This window comes from Nesoenas mayeri, assembly GCF_963082525.1.
Source record: "Nesoenas mayeri genome assembly, chromosome: 3".
NCBI classification, from domain to species: Eukaryota; Metazoa; Chordata; class Aves; order Columbiformes; family Columbidae; genus Nesoenas; species Nesoenas mayeri.
Window position 1 is genome coordinate 101,575,269 of NC_137544.1, and position 14,172 is coordinate 101,589,440.

Here is a 14,172-nt window from a genome sequence, read left to right on the forward strand (position 1 = left end):
AAAATCAGTATGATAACATGTTTTTCCCTAATTAATTATTAGTTACAGACTGATGGTTATTAATCCTGTTTTACTAAAGAATATACTTATCTCCCCATCCTAGTAAATTACTGGGTTTTTTTCTAAAATAGTTGTGTATTACAGAACATAGTAAATCTGTGGGATTAATAGTATGACCAGTAGTCCTAAGAACAGTTAGACATGCATGTTAACAATCAACCTGAGACCCTGCAGAAACCCATAAAGGCAAATCTTTCTGTTCAGCATTGGCATAGCTTTATTCAAATTCTTTTTCTCCCAAGAAGCTCTCTAGGATTTTGTACAAATGCTCAGAAAAGACCAATTTTTGCCTCTAAGCATATAGTAATGATGAGATTAGAGGTAGCAACAGGAAAATTTGGGTTATATAGACTACCAGGTAGTTATCAGTATATTAACAACCTTTGGCAGAAACCATGGAGGCACACAAACTTCAGTGGTTACTCTTCAGGGCGTTATAGGTCTTTTAAAGTGAGGAGACAACTGGGAGTGCCACCTTTCTGCAGTGAGTAGGCAGCCTACGCATGTGCAACACACAGGATACATCAGGCAGCATAGAAGGCATAGGGCAAGGTGTAAAGTGACAGAGCAAAACAGGAACCGTCCCTCTGGAGAAGGAACCTACCTCAGGGCGGAGTTTAGATATCAGCTAATTATGAAATGTTCATCTACTATCAGGTTCCTTATGTCATTTCTTTTAAATGATCTGAAGGGTTTTTTAAAAAGAAATTACAATTAGTTTTAAATCTTACATACGCTGACATTTCACCGCTCTGTAGAAATCATGTACCTTTTTGTCTTGTGTTCCCGCCCCTCAAAGGCAGACACAGGACAGAAGTTGAAGCACAGTAACAAAAGAGCCAAAAAACTTCCTTCATCTGTTGTGTGGATGGTTTGAGGCTGAAGTGGGTCTGCTAACAACCCTCCTGCAAATAGCACTACCCGAGGAAAGGGCACAAAGGAAGGTCTAGGGCTTGCCCATTCTGCTAGCAACCACATTTAAGCCATGATTATCTATACTCTGCTTAAACTGTAAGGGAGGGTTAATACGAAGGTGCTACTAGAGGGAGCAAAGACCTTTTCTAATCAATATAGAAGGTCAAAGAATTTTAAAAATTGAATGCACTTCAGCAAAAGGTTTGAGTTTGGAGAAGCTACAGGAAGGGGAGGGCAAATTTAGGCACAGCTTTTTATTTAACAGAACATTAGCTAGAGCCAAATAAAAATGACTAAAATGCAGGATGAAGATGAGGTTCTGTTTTAAGGCACGAGGAAGACAGAGAACACCACACAGTTAATTGGAAGGAAAACAGGCAACAGTTGAGAAGTGTCTTTGAGAGCTGTCAGCCATGGAAACTGCTTAGGTCAGCTTCACATACAAGTCTGGAGGTTCCTGATCTCCAGTTTAAGTGGAGTCTAAGCAAGAGATGCAAGTACTTTAGGAGCACCTTCTTAATATGAAATACCAAAAACCCCCACAAAACCCACCCATCACCTAAAGCAACCCATGTCTGGGATTTAAGCTCACTCCAGCATTGAAGAATCAAGGCATTCATGGAGCCTCAAAGGAGCCAGACATTCGCCAAGTTAGATAAGCGCAGAACGGGACAGAGGCAAGAACAGCTGCAGGTGCAGTGAAAACACAAGCACAAGTTAGATTAGAGCCAACCATCAAGAACTGGAAAGCCTGCGCACAACACAGAGTGAATTCCCCTTCAGCTGAACTGCCACAAATGGGTTTTCCTAGCCAAGGAAATCGAATCCTACAAAGATGGAAGAAATCTATAACTAACGATTAAGAAATTAATATCCAAGTCAGTCATGTAAGTGAAGTTAGGGAAACTAAGAACTATTGATTCCAGTTATTTATTCTGTTTATTGAATTGAAAGGGAATACAAACATTTCTGTTAAGTGCTGTGCACCAACATGGAAAAAGTGTATTTTCTTTTTTAAAAATCCTAATAAAAACAAATCAGAAGTTAATGTAGTTCCAATTGAACAGTTTTTAAAGATATGTTTAAAATACTACACATTTATAAAATAAAAAAGTTAAAACGGTGTTCTGTAAATAATTAGTAAAACAAGTGAAAATAAATACGAGACCCAAAGTTCTTATGTTTTTAATGTAACATAGCAAAGAAATTTTTAACTACTTGATATAATCCGAGGAGAGTAACAAAAATCCAGAAAGTTTAAGAACGCAATCCTTTGAAACATTTAATATCAGTCCATAGCAAATAGTCATTACATACCAAAAGCTCTAAGTGTTAACTAGTTCCACCACAACTCCATATAAATCTTGACAATTTAGAAATCTTGAGATCAACAATAAAGTTCTTTTTCTTGATCTCTACAGCTTGGTTTGTAAGTACATACATGCTTTGAGGATCCATTTTGTCCCGTAAGTTTTCAAGGAGCCAATAACTTTTTCCATCTGTGCCTAAAAATGTTAAAGATTCAAATCTAGCACATATACCCTAACAATGAAAAATGTTTTAAGAAAAATGATGGGGCACAATGAATTTCAAATTTATAAAAATATACTGATATTAACCAAAACCTTCTGGTCAAAGGACACTTCACATACACACGACTTAAGTATGCAATAAAACATGACAAGTACCTAGAACATTTGGTTCTCTGTCTGTTCATGGCCACACGCACACACACATTCACACCAGGTGGGAGGAAACACTCTCACAGACGTTTTATTGAATCCAGATTATCTGGATTAATACACAAAAAACTTGTCTACAGTTTATTTCAACAACTAGAGGCAGCTACTGCAGCAGTAGTTCAACACTGCACACTTCAATTAAGTCCACCCTGTTTAAAAAAAGTGTCAGAGTTAATGATTTTTCTTTTCTTTCTAAACATAGTTAAAAGTAGCAGTTTTCAAAAAAAAAATTAAGTATGGCAGCTGAAAATGGACTTAAGCCAATGTGGAAGAGACAGGAGGAGGTCTAAAGGAACATTAGCCATTTATGGGATTGGGTGTTCTTAATAGTTGTCTCAACAAAAAATTAGATACAAGTGTATTTTGTAGCTACAAATATGGACAAACTCTCGAAAGTGCATTTTTTTCCTCCTCCCCCTTGAGTTACAGTAGTTTGTCTGTTGGTCAGTAAATCCTGCTTTTTGTGATCATTCCTCTTTCTCTACCTCCCTGCCCGTTTGAGTCTACGACGTCTCCCCTCAAACTGTGGCTCACTGTAGGAGTTCTTGTTTCCTGCTACAGAAGCCTTCAGAACTGATTTGGGGTGGGAGTTATCACCGAGCAGCGTGCACACATACACCTAGACACAAACTCCCAACAACGTATCGAGTTTTATTACACATTACCTGTTTGAAGCCAAGTTGAGAAGTAACTGGCAAGATCGGGATAGATTTCTAGCTTGGATCTTTGCTTTAATCATAAAAAGAAGTTAACTTCAAAGTTGGAGAACTTCAGAAAAGACAGAGGGAATTTAAAACGAAGGTGTCCTTTCCGCCCGCTCCCCTCCCCTCCACAACAAGGACAGATCTGGCATTTTCCCTTTTGTGCTCCATTGTGCCTTCAATATTACTTACCTGAACAGCTAAAAAACATTCAGATAATAAAATGCTTCAGCATAATTTCTTTAAGTATCTGCCTTGACAATAAACTGGGGCTCCTGTGAATATTTTAAGCCAACAGCTGACCAGAGGAAGTTACAAAAGGAGTACACACAATATTATCCTTTATAAACCCATAGGTCTGTTGATTAGAAATACAGTAATTTATTGCAGGTGTGTACTTCATCCAGCCTTAGACTCCAGCCTATGAACATTTTTAAGCACATGGAAATCAACGTGTTGCAAATAAACGTATTTGCTTTTTCCCCCCCATGGTCTCATTTTATAGTCTGTGTACAAAAAGTATTGGTACTTTTCAATTCACGTATCATAAATATGCGACAGGTTAGAAATAGTTTAAGGTTCCTCTTTAATCTACAAGTTGGAATGGCAGTCATTACTGCTACATCTAGAATGGTTTACTGTGGGGCCAAGTAGTGTGGCAAAATACAGATGACTCTGACCTTTAATCTCCCATAAGAAGCAGCCAGCTACGCAACACGCTGCTCCTGAGCTGCTCTGGAAGCGGCGCCGTCTGCATTGAGCCTTCCTGTACATTGCATAGTTATACCAGGAAACTCATGTGGAGGTATCAGAACCTCTGCTTCTCCCCTCGCTCTGCTTCTAAATACCCAAAGTGTGTTCTAGAGGAACAAACCAAGTCCAGAGGAGAAAGCCCAGAATGGAGGGGCAGTATTTTGGCAAAGGTACCAAGTTTAACTTTCTAGCGCTAATGCATTGCAGTGGACAGTAGGCACCAGCCCACACATACCCACACACAGCTTGTACCAGGCGAGGAGTCTGTTGAAGTGTATATGAGACTTGAAATCTAAACTTGAGATTTGATTCAGACTTCACCCCCTGCCTAAAAATCTCACTTTAGTCCTGGGAGTATGAGGTAAGCAAGTAGTGCCAGACGATGGTACGATACCTTGTTAAGAGATATCAAACCCAGGATTATTCTTTTTACTCTCCCTAAACAGCGTTTTGTTTGAAAACATAATTTCCAGAGTAAGATGATACTAACTAGGGTAAGTTCTAAAGATTCATATACTAGCATTGGTTATGAATTATACCATGTTTTGGACATATAAAACACTGTTTACAATTTAGGTATTCAACTTTATTTAAAACTCAAAGGTTTAAGCTTACTTAAATTTGCCCTAAGGAAGGTGTCTGTTTCCCTGAAACAATGATGCTGCAGGAACAAGACTGACTAAACTTAGGCTGTCTGAACTAGGAAGAGAAACAAACAGCTTCCTCCAGAACTTGCTAATGGAAGAAGGAACCAAGTAGTCTGAAGTTTACACACGTATTCCCAGTACTGCAGAACACGAATTGCTCTCAAATTCACCTTAATTTAAGACAAATGTACTTGACTGAAAATAAGAACATTAAGTTCCTATTTCATTTTGGAGGTACTAAGAGAGGAATATGTCAAATTCAGGGCTGGTCTCAAAGAATCAGAATCTTGAATAATTTTTAAATTTACACACAAGGAAAAAAAAAAAAGCCTACCACCTGATGGCTGAAACCTTAAAAAACCAAACCACAAAACAACCCCGCCCCCACCTAACCTACTAAACTTCACTTTGTTTTTCTGGGGAAGAAAAAAGGTACTGTTGATGTTAAGCACCACATTCCCGTTCAAAGTGGCTCCACATTTCTTCCCAGGAACTCCAGCAAACCTTCCCCCATCCTTCTTCCACACATGACTAATAAGGACACTAGATTATTATCACATTAAAGGATGAAGTCCACTCTTCTGTTCACCTCATTCTCAGCAGCATGTCTTTCCCTGCTCCCTCTTTACTTCACAGCAGTACCAGCACTACCTTTCTACCCAAGGGGGCAAAAGGGAATCCAATGCCATCCCATAATGTATTTGTGTGTGGTACAGAAGCACAGAGATGCCAGGCCATCTATTTATGTCAAAAAGAAAAAATATTATAAGTCTTTCCCTTTTCTTAACATGGGACGTTAGTGGAACTATTCCTAGATGTGTCACGATGTTCACGGCACCAGCTTGCAACAAAGTCTGGGAGAGGCATTTAAATCTGCAAAGATAAAAGTATATTCTCAAGAAGAAAATCTATACAACCTTCGTTTAACAAACAAAGAAAAATTGTCATTGTAATGCAAGTGTTTAATTATGATCCGTATGTCAATTACTTTTACAAAATGTTGACTTTGTGAAGAAAGGATTCAACACATTCTTTCCTCGAGGGGTAGTCTACCTTTTACCAGCATTGTTGCATATATTTATGCAATTAAAAACTAAAAAGGCCTTGTCATGTTGAAACTCTTAGTCTGGTGGTGCACTCTGAATGCTTTTTTTCGAAATACCTGTAAAGATGGACAGCGAGTTTCTCCTTGTAAAACAAGCTTCACTGCCTACGTAAAGCTCCTTCCAGCCACTGCTTTTGATTGAGTCTCAAGACACTCCAGAAAAGCATCAGTGATACCGTGTTTCACGACACTTCTTGATTCGTTTTAATTCCAAATGTATACAAATGAAGTCATTTTAATCCTATAAATAATTTATTTTTAAAAAATTGTGCTGTTAACCCCTTTGCAGGGCAACGAGCTATGTGAAAAGTACAAAACTTTTTGTCAAATGTGATACTGAGAGTGCTTTTGACATAGTTCATTGGTTTATCATCTCAATTTATATATACTGCGCAACGGGCAAGGCTAGAATCCATGAACCAAGCTGCAAAGATCTCAAGCTAAGTAAGGCGGAGAGAGACTTGAGAAACAAGAGAAGGAAATACTTTCCTATCCAATGTATACTCTTCAGACTAAAGCACTCTTTCTATCAAGCCTTCTAAACTGTTAAATAAAGTGTTCCAAACAAGCATTTAAACTTCATTACACAGAAGAGCAACAAGAACAGTAGCCTGCCGGACAAAAAGGCAGGGGGGAAAAATATATATACTGAGTTCAATGGTTAGCCTGAATGTAGCACAGTTCTTCACAACCGATGGGGGGGGTAATTTCAACACGGTGTCCAACAACGTTCTAACGACGTGCTTCATCTCGACTGGTTACTATGAAGCAAGGTGGTAAATGTTTGGCCCCAACCGGGCTTCAGAAATGGTTCTTTTTCATGATGAGCATGTCTGTCCAGCTATCAATCATGTTTGTTTGCACCAAATCCCAAGCCATTTAAAATACGACTAATTAAGTTAAACTGAAGTCGTCTGCTCCAAATTCGCCATCAACTATCCATGCTACTGCATTCCTCTGAGCAAAAACAAAAACATAAGAGAGAGAAATCACACCTTGAAGATCTTATCAACACTTCATATTTCTATCATAAGGTCATGAATACAATGTATTTACAGAAGTTTCACTGAACATGCATTTGTTAATGGATCTTATTTTTATTGTGTAACTAAATCCCATACGAAGAATTACTTATTTTAGATGTTATTATTCCTATTAATTTAGAGATTGATTTAGCATGTTGGGTGCCGATACACGAACTTCCAAAAAGAAGTAACATACATTTGCATTCGAGTTTCAAGGGAGTGTGCTAATTACAAAGCTGTTTGTCATCCATTGAAGATTCTTAAACTGCTAGATATTATTCCGTGCACCTACAGCTCGTGTGGAAGTACTGCTCTCAGAAATCAATTTCCTATTGTTTTGATGATGGCATTTACTAGCTCATTTTCTGGAGGAGCTAAGAAAGAGTGAGCAAGCAGCTAATGGGAGAAAAACACAATGGACAGGCTCTGAGTCCTTATGGGTGTGTTCAAGGTGTTACAAAAACAGGAGACTGACCAGGCTGGTCCACCTAGTCCAATACCAGCAGCAGATGTGTCAGAAAGCCCAGGAGCAGGGACAAGAGGTCATTCTTCCTCTTAGTGTCCTTCCAACTTCCAGCCATTTTCACCTAAGGGCCATTCTGAACTAGAGGCATTTACTTATCCAGTAGCACCCAATGGATTTATCTGATTACTTTGTCCAGGTTCCCTTTGAACTCATGTTCATGCCTGGTACCCACGAGGTCCTGTGGCAATGTGATATACTGCAATTCGTTTTAATGTTTACTGTAAATTAATGACAGAAGCCTATAAACTACAAAATAACCCACTAGTGTTCATCTCGTTACCAGTTTGGGGGGGAGGTAAGAAGGGCTGGTAACAAGTGGGCTTTTTGGCAGCGAAGAAAGTTGCATCATTAAACAAGTGGCTCTCCTGGACACAGATAGTTGCTGATGGTTAGGGAAAAAAGTTTTGTACAGATTTCACAGTTGGAAACTCCACTCTCTCCAGATGCCGGAGGTTCCTTTTGTAAGCATTGTAATACCATTATTCAACTTGCAGTGTCATCAGAATGCATAATTTAAATTTTAATAACACTGTATGTTATTAAACATCAAGCACTGGATGCAGGATTTTTAAGATGTCTACATAAATAAATGAAAATACTCCTGAGGTCTTACTGACACCATAGTTTTCCACAGGGCCACGTCAGAAACTTGAATATTGTTCTGGAAATATCAGTTGTTTCCTTTTTATTCCTCAAATAACTCAGATAAAAATCAACAGCCATACATTAAAAAACAAATAAACAAAACAAAAACAAAACAATCAAACAAAAAAATCATAACAATACTTTTTTTAGTAAAAGTAATGATTCTAACCCAAGAGTTAAAAGCATTATTCTATCTTATTTATGGTAAGGAAAATCAACTGAAGCAGCTGCCTTTGATGTCAGCTTTTAGTGATTAGAGAACACACATACAACACAAAAGTTTTTTACCTTCAATATCCTGGTTGTCTACGAAAGGCGCTGGTCCCCATATTCTAACAGTGCCATCATCAGAGGCGCTGGCCATCATGGATGGAATCTGCGGGTTCCAGCTCACACAGTTAACAGTACGTGTGTGCCCTGTCAGCTCCGCAATTGGCAGCTCACTACGCTTGTGCCAAATATATACTTTGTGATCTAAATAAAATATGCATTTGAAAAAAACATCATAATCAGAAACCTTGTTCTGCACAGGCCAATTTGTCATATCAAATAGCATTTCCATACAAGCTCTCAGCAACTAAAAACCCATTATGTTGTAAAACTCATGTCTAAAATCCACACCTGTTCAATGTGCAACAGCACTAACAAAATTTTTATTCTAAAAGTGATCAAAAGAATACAGGTAAAGTTCTTCCACCAAGAGGCACATTCCCATTTAAGACTTGCAAGCCTATTACCCCTAGCATTTGAAGAAAAACATTTTACTACAATGCAAATATAAATGGCTAAAGACAAAAGCCAAATTAAAGATATGGAATTGTAATCTTATTCAAAAGAAAGTCTTGCAGATTATGTTTTTCTTTAAACAATCGTATTTACAGATTAGTACATGCATTATAAAGTCAGAATTGCTAAGGCAGAATATTTACAATAATCACCTGTTGATAAGTACTAGGTAAGATCACAGTTCTATAGTTCATGAAATACATCCTGATACTAAAGACCTAAAACATTCCAGTGAAAGTGCAAACAGAGCAAATGAGGGAGAGCAACAAAGCTTAATGTCTCAAATTGTGAGCTATTCTTGTCTTTGACAACAATTAATTCCTGTGTGGTAAAGACACAGATTTGTACGTATTAAAGTAGATGCAATGAACAGATCTTATTTTGTGATAGGAAACTTTTAATTACTTCTAGCAATGTGCTAGAAATAGACTAGTGAACTGGTCAGACACTCCAGTGCAATTTTTAAAGATGTGTTACTGCTTTATAACCAACTATATTTAAGAATAAATGACTAAAGGTTTAGCTTTTTCTCCCAACTGCATACTAGCAGCCTTTAACACGTCTGTGGGCTGACCTCAACAGGAATGTCTTTGCAGTATTCCAAACAGAGCTATACAAACCAAACAAGTATGTATTACTAGTATTACAGAGAAGCCTAGTATTTAGGTCTAACATATCAAATGAAACTATTTCCATCTATTTGAAAGGTTTTAACTTGGATGTCTTTCTGAAGGCTTGGCAAACAAACCAATTTTCCTCTATTGCTCCTCCCAACCCCTTACAAAACAAATTTGCTCTCTGACCTACCTGCTAGAATAGCTTCACAGAACCACAGGGTAACTCAATTCTCTTCTGCTGAATCAACTCATTTGAGTACAACACCTTTACACATGCTTGTATTGCTGCAAATGTTCTGGTTGTGTTTACATTACACTTACAATTTCAAGAGACTACATATCCATACTATTCATCGAAAAACATGATTCACTCTGCTTAAACACTGGACACGCAAGCCTCTGCTGCCCAGGAGAATCAAAGCCTAAACACAAACCCGTGTTTTGGTGCTTGTCAAAATTCCTGCATTTTATTTTGGAAAAAAAGAAGTTCGCTAGATTAAGGCAGCATCCAATTTCCTTCTCAGAAACAATTTTCTTCCTATTGATTCAAGTGTTAGAAAAAAGCCTGCCTCACTGGCAACATACCTTAAGTCTAAGAGGTTATGACAATGTAATCAGCCTGTTACTTGTTTTTTTTTTAAAGAACTATGACAATGTGATCTGTTATTTTATTTTGGAGTTTTTTTGCTTGTTTTATTAAGATACATAGACTTCCACAGTAGCTAGATCTGCAACAATTCAGTGCAAAGAGGCAACAATTTCAGACAGTCCAAATCTAAACAGGACAACCTCAGTTTCAAGTATTACTCTGTAGTTTTTAGACAATGGGGATAATAAAGACTAAATAAACAGGGGAAAAAAGAGAACCAGTTCAGTGTAGTATCTAAACCTACCCATGCATGTCAGTATGGCTCAACACAAATCCTGAACTTGTGGGTACTCAGGTCCCAAACCAAGAACCTCGCTCAACAATGAAGAGGATCAGACTGCATTGGAGGTGCTGCCCTTCAGTCGTTATATTCCACTGAGTATTGTCAGAGGGTGAAATTTGGCTTCTCTTTACACGTATTTGGTGTTTGCCAGAAAAGGATAGTAGTAATGTCCTGGCCAACCTTATTTTCTAACAGCTCTAAGTTACATCGTGCTAACAGTGATTGCTTACATATTTCAAGTGTAATTCTTTAGCCCTGCAAAGGCTTGAATCTTAAGTGACCTCCCTGGGAGGCAATGGTACAACGTCAGTGACAGAACAGAACCAATTCAACACGTAAACCATTAACTAATTTCTATTCTTGCCACAAACAGTTGAGTAAAAACATACCACAAAGCCTTTGAACACCAAGAAACCCTACCAGACTATGTCAACAACTGCTTAATTTGAGACTACTCCTTCCATAATTAAGCTGATGACTATTGAAATTAAAATAACCTTACCACACCTATCTCTTCAACACGCAAATGAAGCTGTTACTCCCCAGGAGTATTTTTAATTCAAACCATAAGCCTAAGTATCATACCTCAAAATGAAAAAGCCTCAAAAACCCCATCCACTTCTAAGTAAACATATGAAGATGCTTTTGCTTTAGAGGAGCAACCCAAAAGATTCATTAACGCATTCTACTACTACCATACTCTCCAAAGATTATTTCCGCTAGCACAGAGTTATTTCTCCAAGTATGCTACGATCTCAGTGCTCCTTAAACTTAATGAACCAGTTGCTTGCTTTTATAGATGACAAATGCTAACAACAACATTATAAAAATAAGGTAAAGGAAGGATACAGTGTTCCAGCTTTCTGCACAAAAGGGAATGATGTTACCTTCGCTGCCACTCGCAATGAAGTCTTCATTATGACCTCCAAAACACGAGTGAATTGTGTAAAATCCTTGTGTAACACCTTGATACTTTCTCACTAAAACTCTGTCTTGTAAATCCCATAAGTGAACTCCCTGGGAATAAGGGTAAAGAACGTTATTTTATCATTAACATTATTCATTGCATTATTTTGACACACTAAAAAAAAAAAATCTAAGTATTATGAAAGTATATAACTTCTGCCAACTTCAGTACTGTTACTAGATCAAGCGTAAAGATATACTAAATTGTTAGGTTAAACTTCTTCCAGTCTATGGTCCTTTCCATTCTGAAAGCTCTTACTCAAGGTTCTAGAAGTATAACTAACTAAAATAAAACCTAATTCTCACAAGCCCAAACATGTCAACCTTCCACAATTCTTGGTATACCTGGCTTCTCAATGCAATAGCCAGATATTAATATGCAATAGTACATATTTTGTAGTATGAAACTCTTGACAGGAGATCAGTCAAAAGAAAAGTCTCAAGGAAAATACTGCCTTCTTGTCAGAGAATGCCATGCTATATTTATGAATATTAAGGCATTAATATTACATGATATACAACTGGTTAATAAACATTCCAAATCAAAATATTAAAAACAGGTAGCAGTTGCAAGCAGATTTATTTGTATTTCCATTTATCATCACCAACTCACCTGAGTTGCTACATTTAACAAAGCTAAACGGCCATTTTTTGAAATAGTAAACGACATAATAGGGTGATCTTCTTGTACTCTGAAAAGATAAGACACATCAGTGTTAAGAGTACACTTAACCAAACAATGATGCAACACCAAAACAAAAGGTATGTCCTGTCTCTGTAATTATCAGGGAAAGACAGCTCTGAACTTGAATTTAGGTATGTCTCTATGTCAGTACAGGCCAGGTCTGCAATAGTTTGCTTATAGTTATGACAAATCCCAAGGCCAAAAGGGACTTCAGATCTCAAAATGCAGCTCCTAAAAAAAAAATCTAGTAAAATATGCCAGGAATTGAGAAGACAACACCTCTTGATGACAGAAATGTCAAAACATCCACAAGAAACCTAGTCCAGTGCTTCAGAAGTTATTTCTAATACTTCACCTAATAATTCTTGCTGCAACTGGAACTCACTCATTCTTTTCCTATGTTGTTCTCCTCTTCCTTTAATACTGAAAGCATTTTAATAACTTGTTTTCCACCATGCCCCACAAACCCTTCCTCAGTCTTCTTCTGACTCTAACAACCAGGAATTCAAAACCGAAGAAAGAGGTAGTTACATGTTCCTGTCTGTAAGATCCTCAAAGTTATAACCCCGAATTCGCTGGTGTGTGTCCGATGCTAGAACAGTTTTCCCATCACTCAAGCACCAAAGGCATTGTACTCTCACCCCTTCCCAGGAGTCAAGAAGATTACCATCTAAATCCTGACCAGGAAAAAGAAGAAAAAAAAAAGAATCATTAGTCTCAGACTTCTGAGGAGTTGTGATAAATATTTTTTTCACCTTCTGTTCAGACAACTGCTACAGAAAGCAATCTTACCCTGTGAAAGAGATGACTTAACGAATTAGGACTTGGTTGTCTTAACTGAGGCTTTTGTAGGTATCTGTCCTGTAAAGCTGAGAATCCCTCTCATTATTTATTTCCTTGTGCATGACACATGCAATTTATGTCATGTCACCTTTGCAGTGACTGAGATTTGCATACTGCACTATTATTCTGGGCATACTGCACTATTATTCTGGGCACCAATTCAGATGAAAATAATCAAGGGTACGGTGAGACTGTGGACCACCACCCAAAATAAACACTAGTCAAGTAACGAGGGTTTCAAATTCCTGTTTACGCAAAGCAAAGACAGCATGCAAAAACTAAGACAGATATAGTCAAGTCCAAATTCTGTGGAATAAACAACATTTGTGGACAAAGGCACTACTTTTGAACAGTGTATTTTATAGAGCAGGTAAGAAAAAAATTCTCAGCCCATAAATCCTCCTTTAGGCAGATAAAAGATGCCTGAACCCTTCAAACTGCCACATACAAAAGTGTTGCTAACATACTAGCATTAACATGTTGCTTCTTTGAATTACAAGGATTTGAAGTTGTAGTGTACACACACATGAAAAAAACACAAAAACCTCAGGTTTGACTATGACAAAACTTTCATTTCTTGGTTTTCAATAGGACAGATGCAGAGAACTTACACACTGATAGAACTGTCCACGCTGACCTCCCGTTACAAAACGCTTCCCATCGGGATTCCAGGCCACGCTTGTTAAACTGTCTTCATGAGACTGGCTCATCTTTGTCCTCAGCTCCCCAGTCTTGAAAATAAACAAAGGCAACAAGGTCTCATAGCAGAACCCTTTCCCAAAAAGGTATCCATAACTTTAATGACACACATCATGTTCGGAAGTGCATATACTTCAACATATTTATCAAAAAACAACACAAACTTATGAATAATGCAATAAAAAGGCAGAACTACTTCAGCATCTCCAGTGACCCTGGACTTGATTTAAGACAATTTATTTTGTCCATCAAATCAGGACAGATGGACTACTCAGTGTGTCAGACAACTGGAAGATTATGAGTAAAGAGAGGAATTCAAACAAGTTGGAAGAGCACTTGAGAGAGAAGCCATACAAAACAAAAAAACCCCAAACATGGAAATGCAAGGAGACTAAACAAAAAACACACCCACAACAACAACAAAACAGAAAGGACAAAATACATTTCACTAAAAAGTTGAGAGTATCAGAGTATGTAGAACATTTTCCTCCCTGAGCTGGGAGTTCTCCGCGCCAAAAATTTAGC

General features: G+C 37.7%; 1 protein-coding gene across 6 annotated transcripts in view; it reads right to left on the reverse strand.

The window, feature by feature from the left end:
- Positions 1 to 1,962: 1,962 nt before the first annotated feature.
- WDR26 (WD repeat domain 26) overlaps positions 1,963 to 14,172 on the reverse strand; it is a 33,373-nt gene continuing 21,163 nt past the window's right edge. For 3 of the 6 annotated variants that reach the window (XM_080341785.1, XM_080341784.1, XM_080341781.1), the window contains 6 exons: positions 13,560 to 13,679; positions 12,637 to 12,782; positions 12,034 to 12,112; positions 11,342 to 11,471; positions 8,408 to 8,593; positions 1,963 to 5,691 (listed from right to left, as the gene is read on the reverse strand). In XM_080341785.1, coding sequence (XP_080197911.1) covers positions 5,648 to 5,691; positions 8,408 to 8,593; positions 11,342 to 11,471; positions 12,034 to 12,112; positions 12,637 to 12,782; positions 13,560 to 13,679 — 705 coding nt within the window. In that variant the 3' untranslated portion in view covers positions 1,963 to 5,647. Of the gene's footprint in view, positions 5,692 to 6,156; positions 6,881 to 8,407; positions 8,594 to 11,341; positions 11,472 to 12,033; positions 12,113 to 12,636; positions 12,783 to 13,559; positions 13,680 to 14,172 lie in introns of those variants that run through there. The other 3 variants (XM_080341786.1, XM_080341783.1, XM_080341782.1) reach the window with 1 other exon arrangement.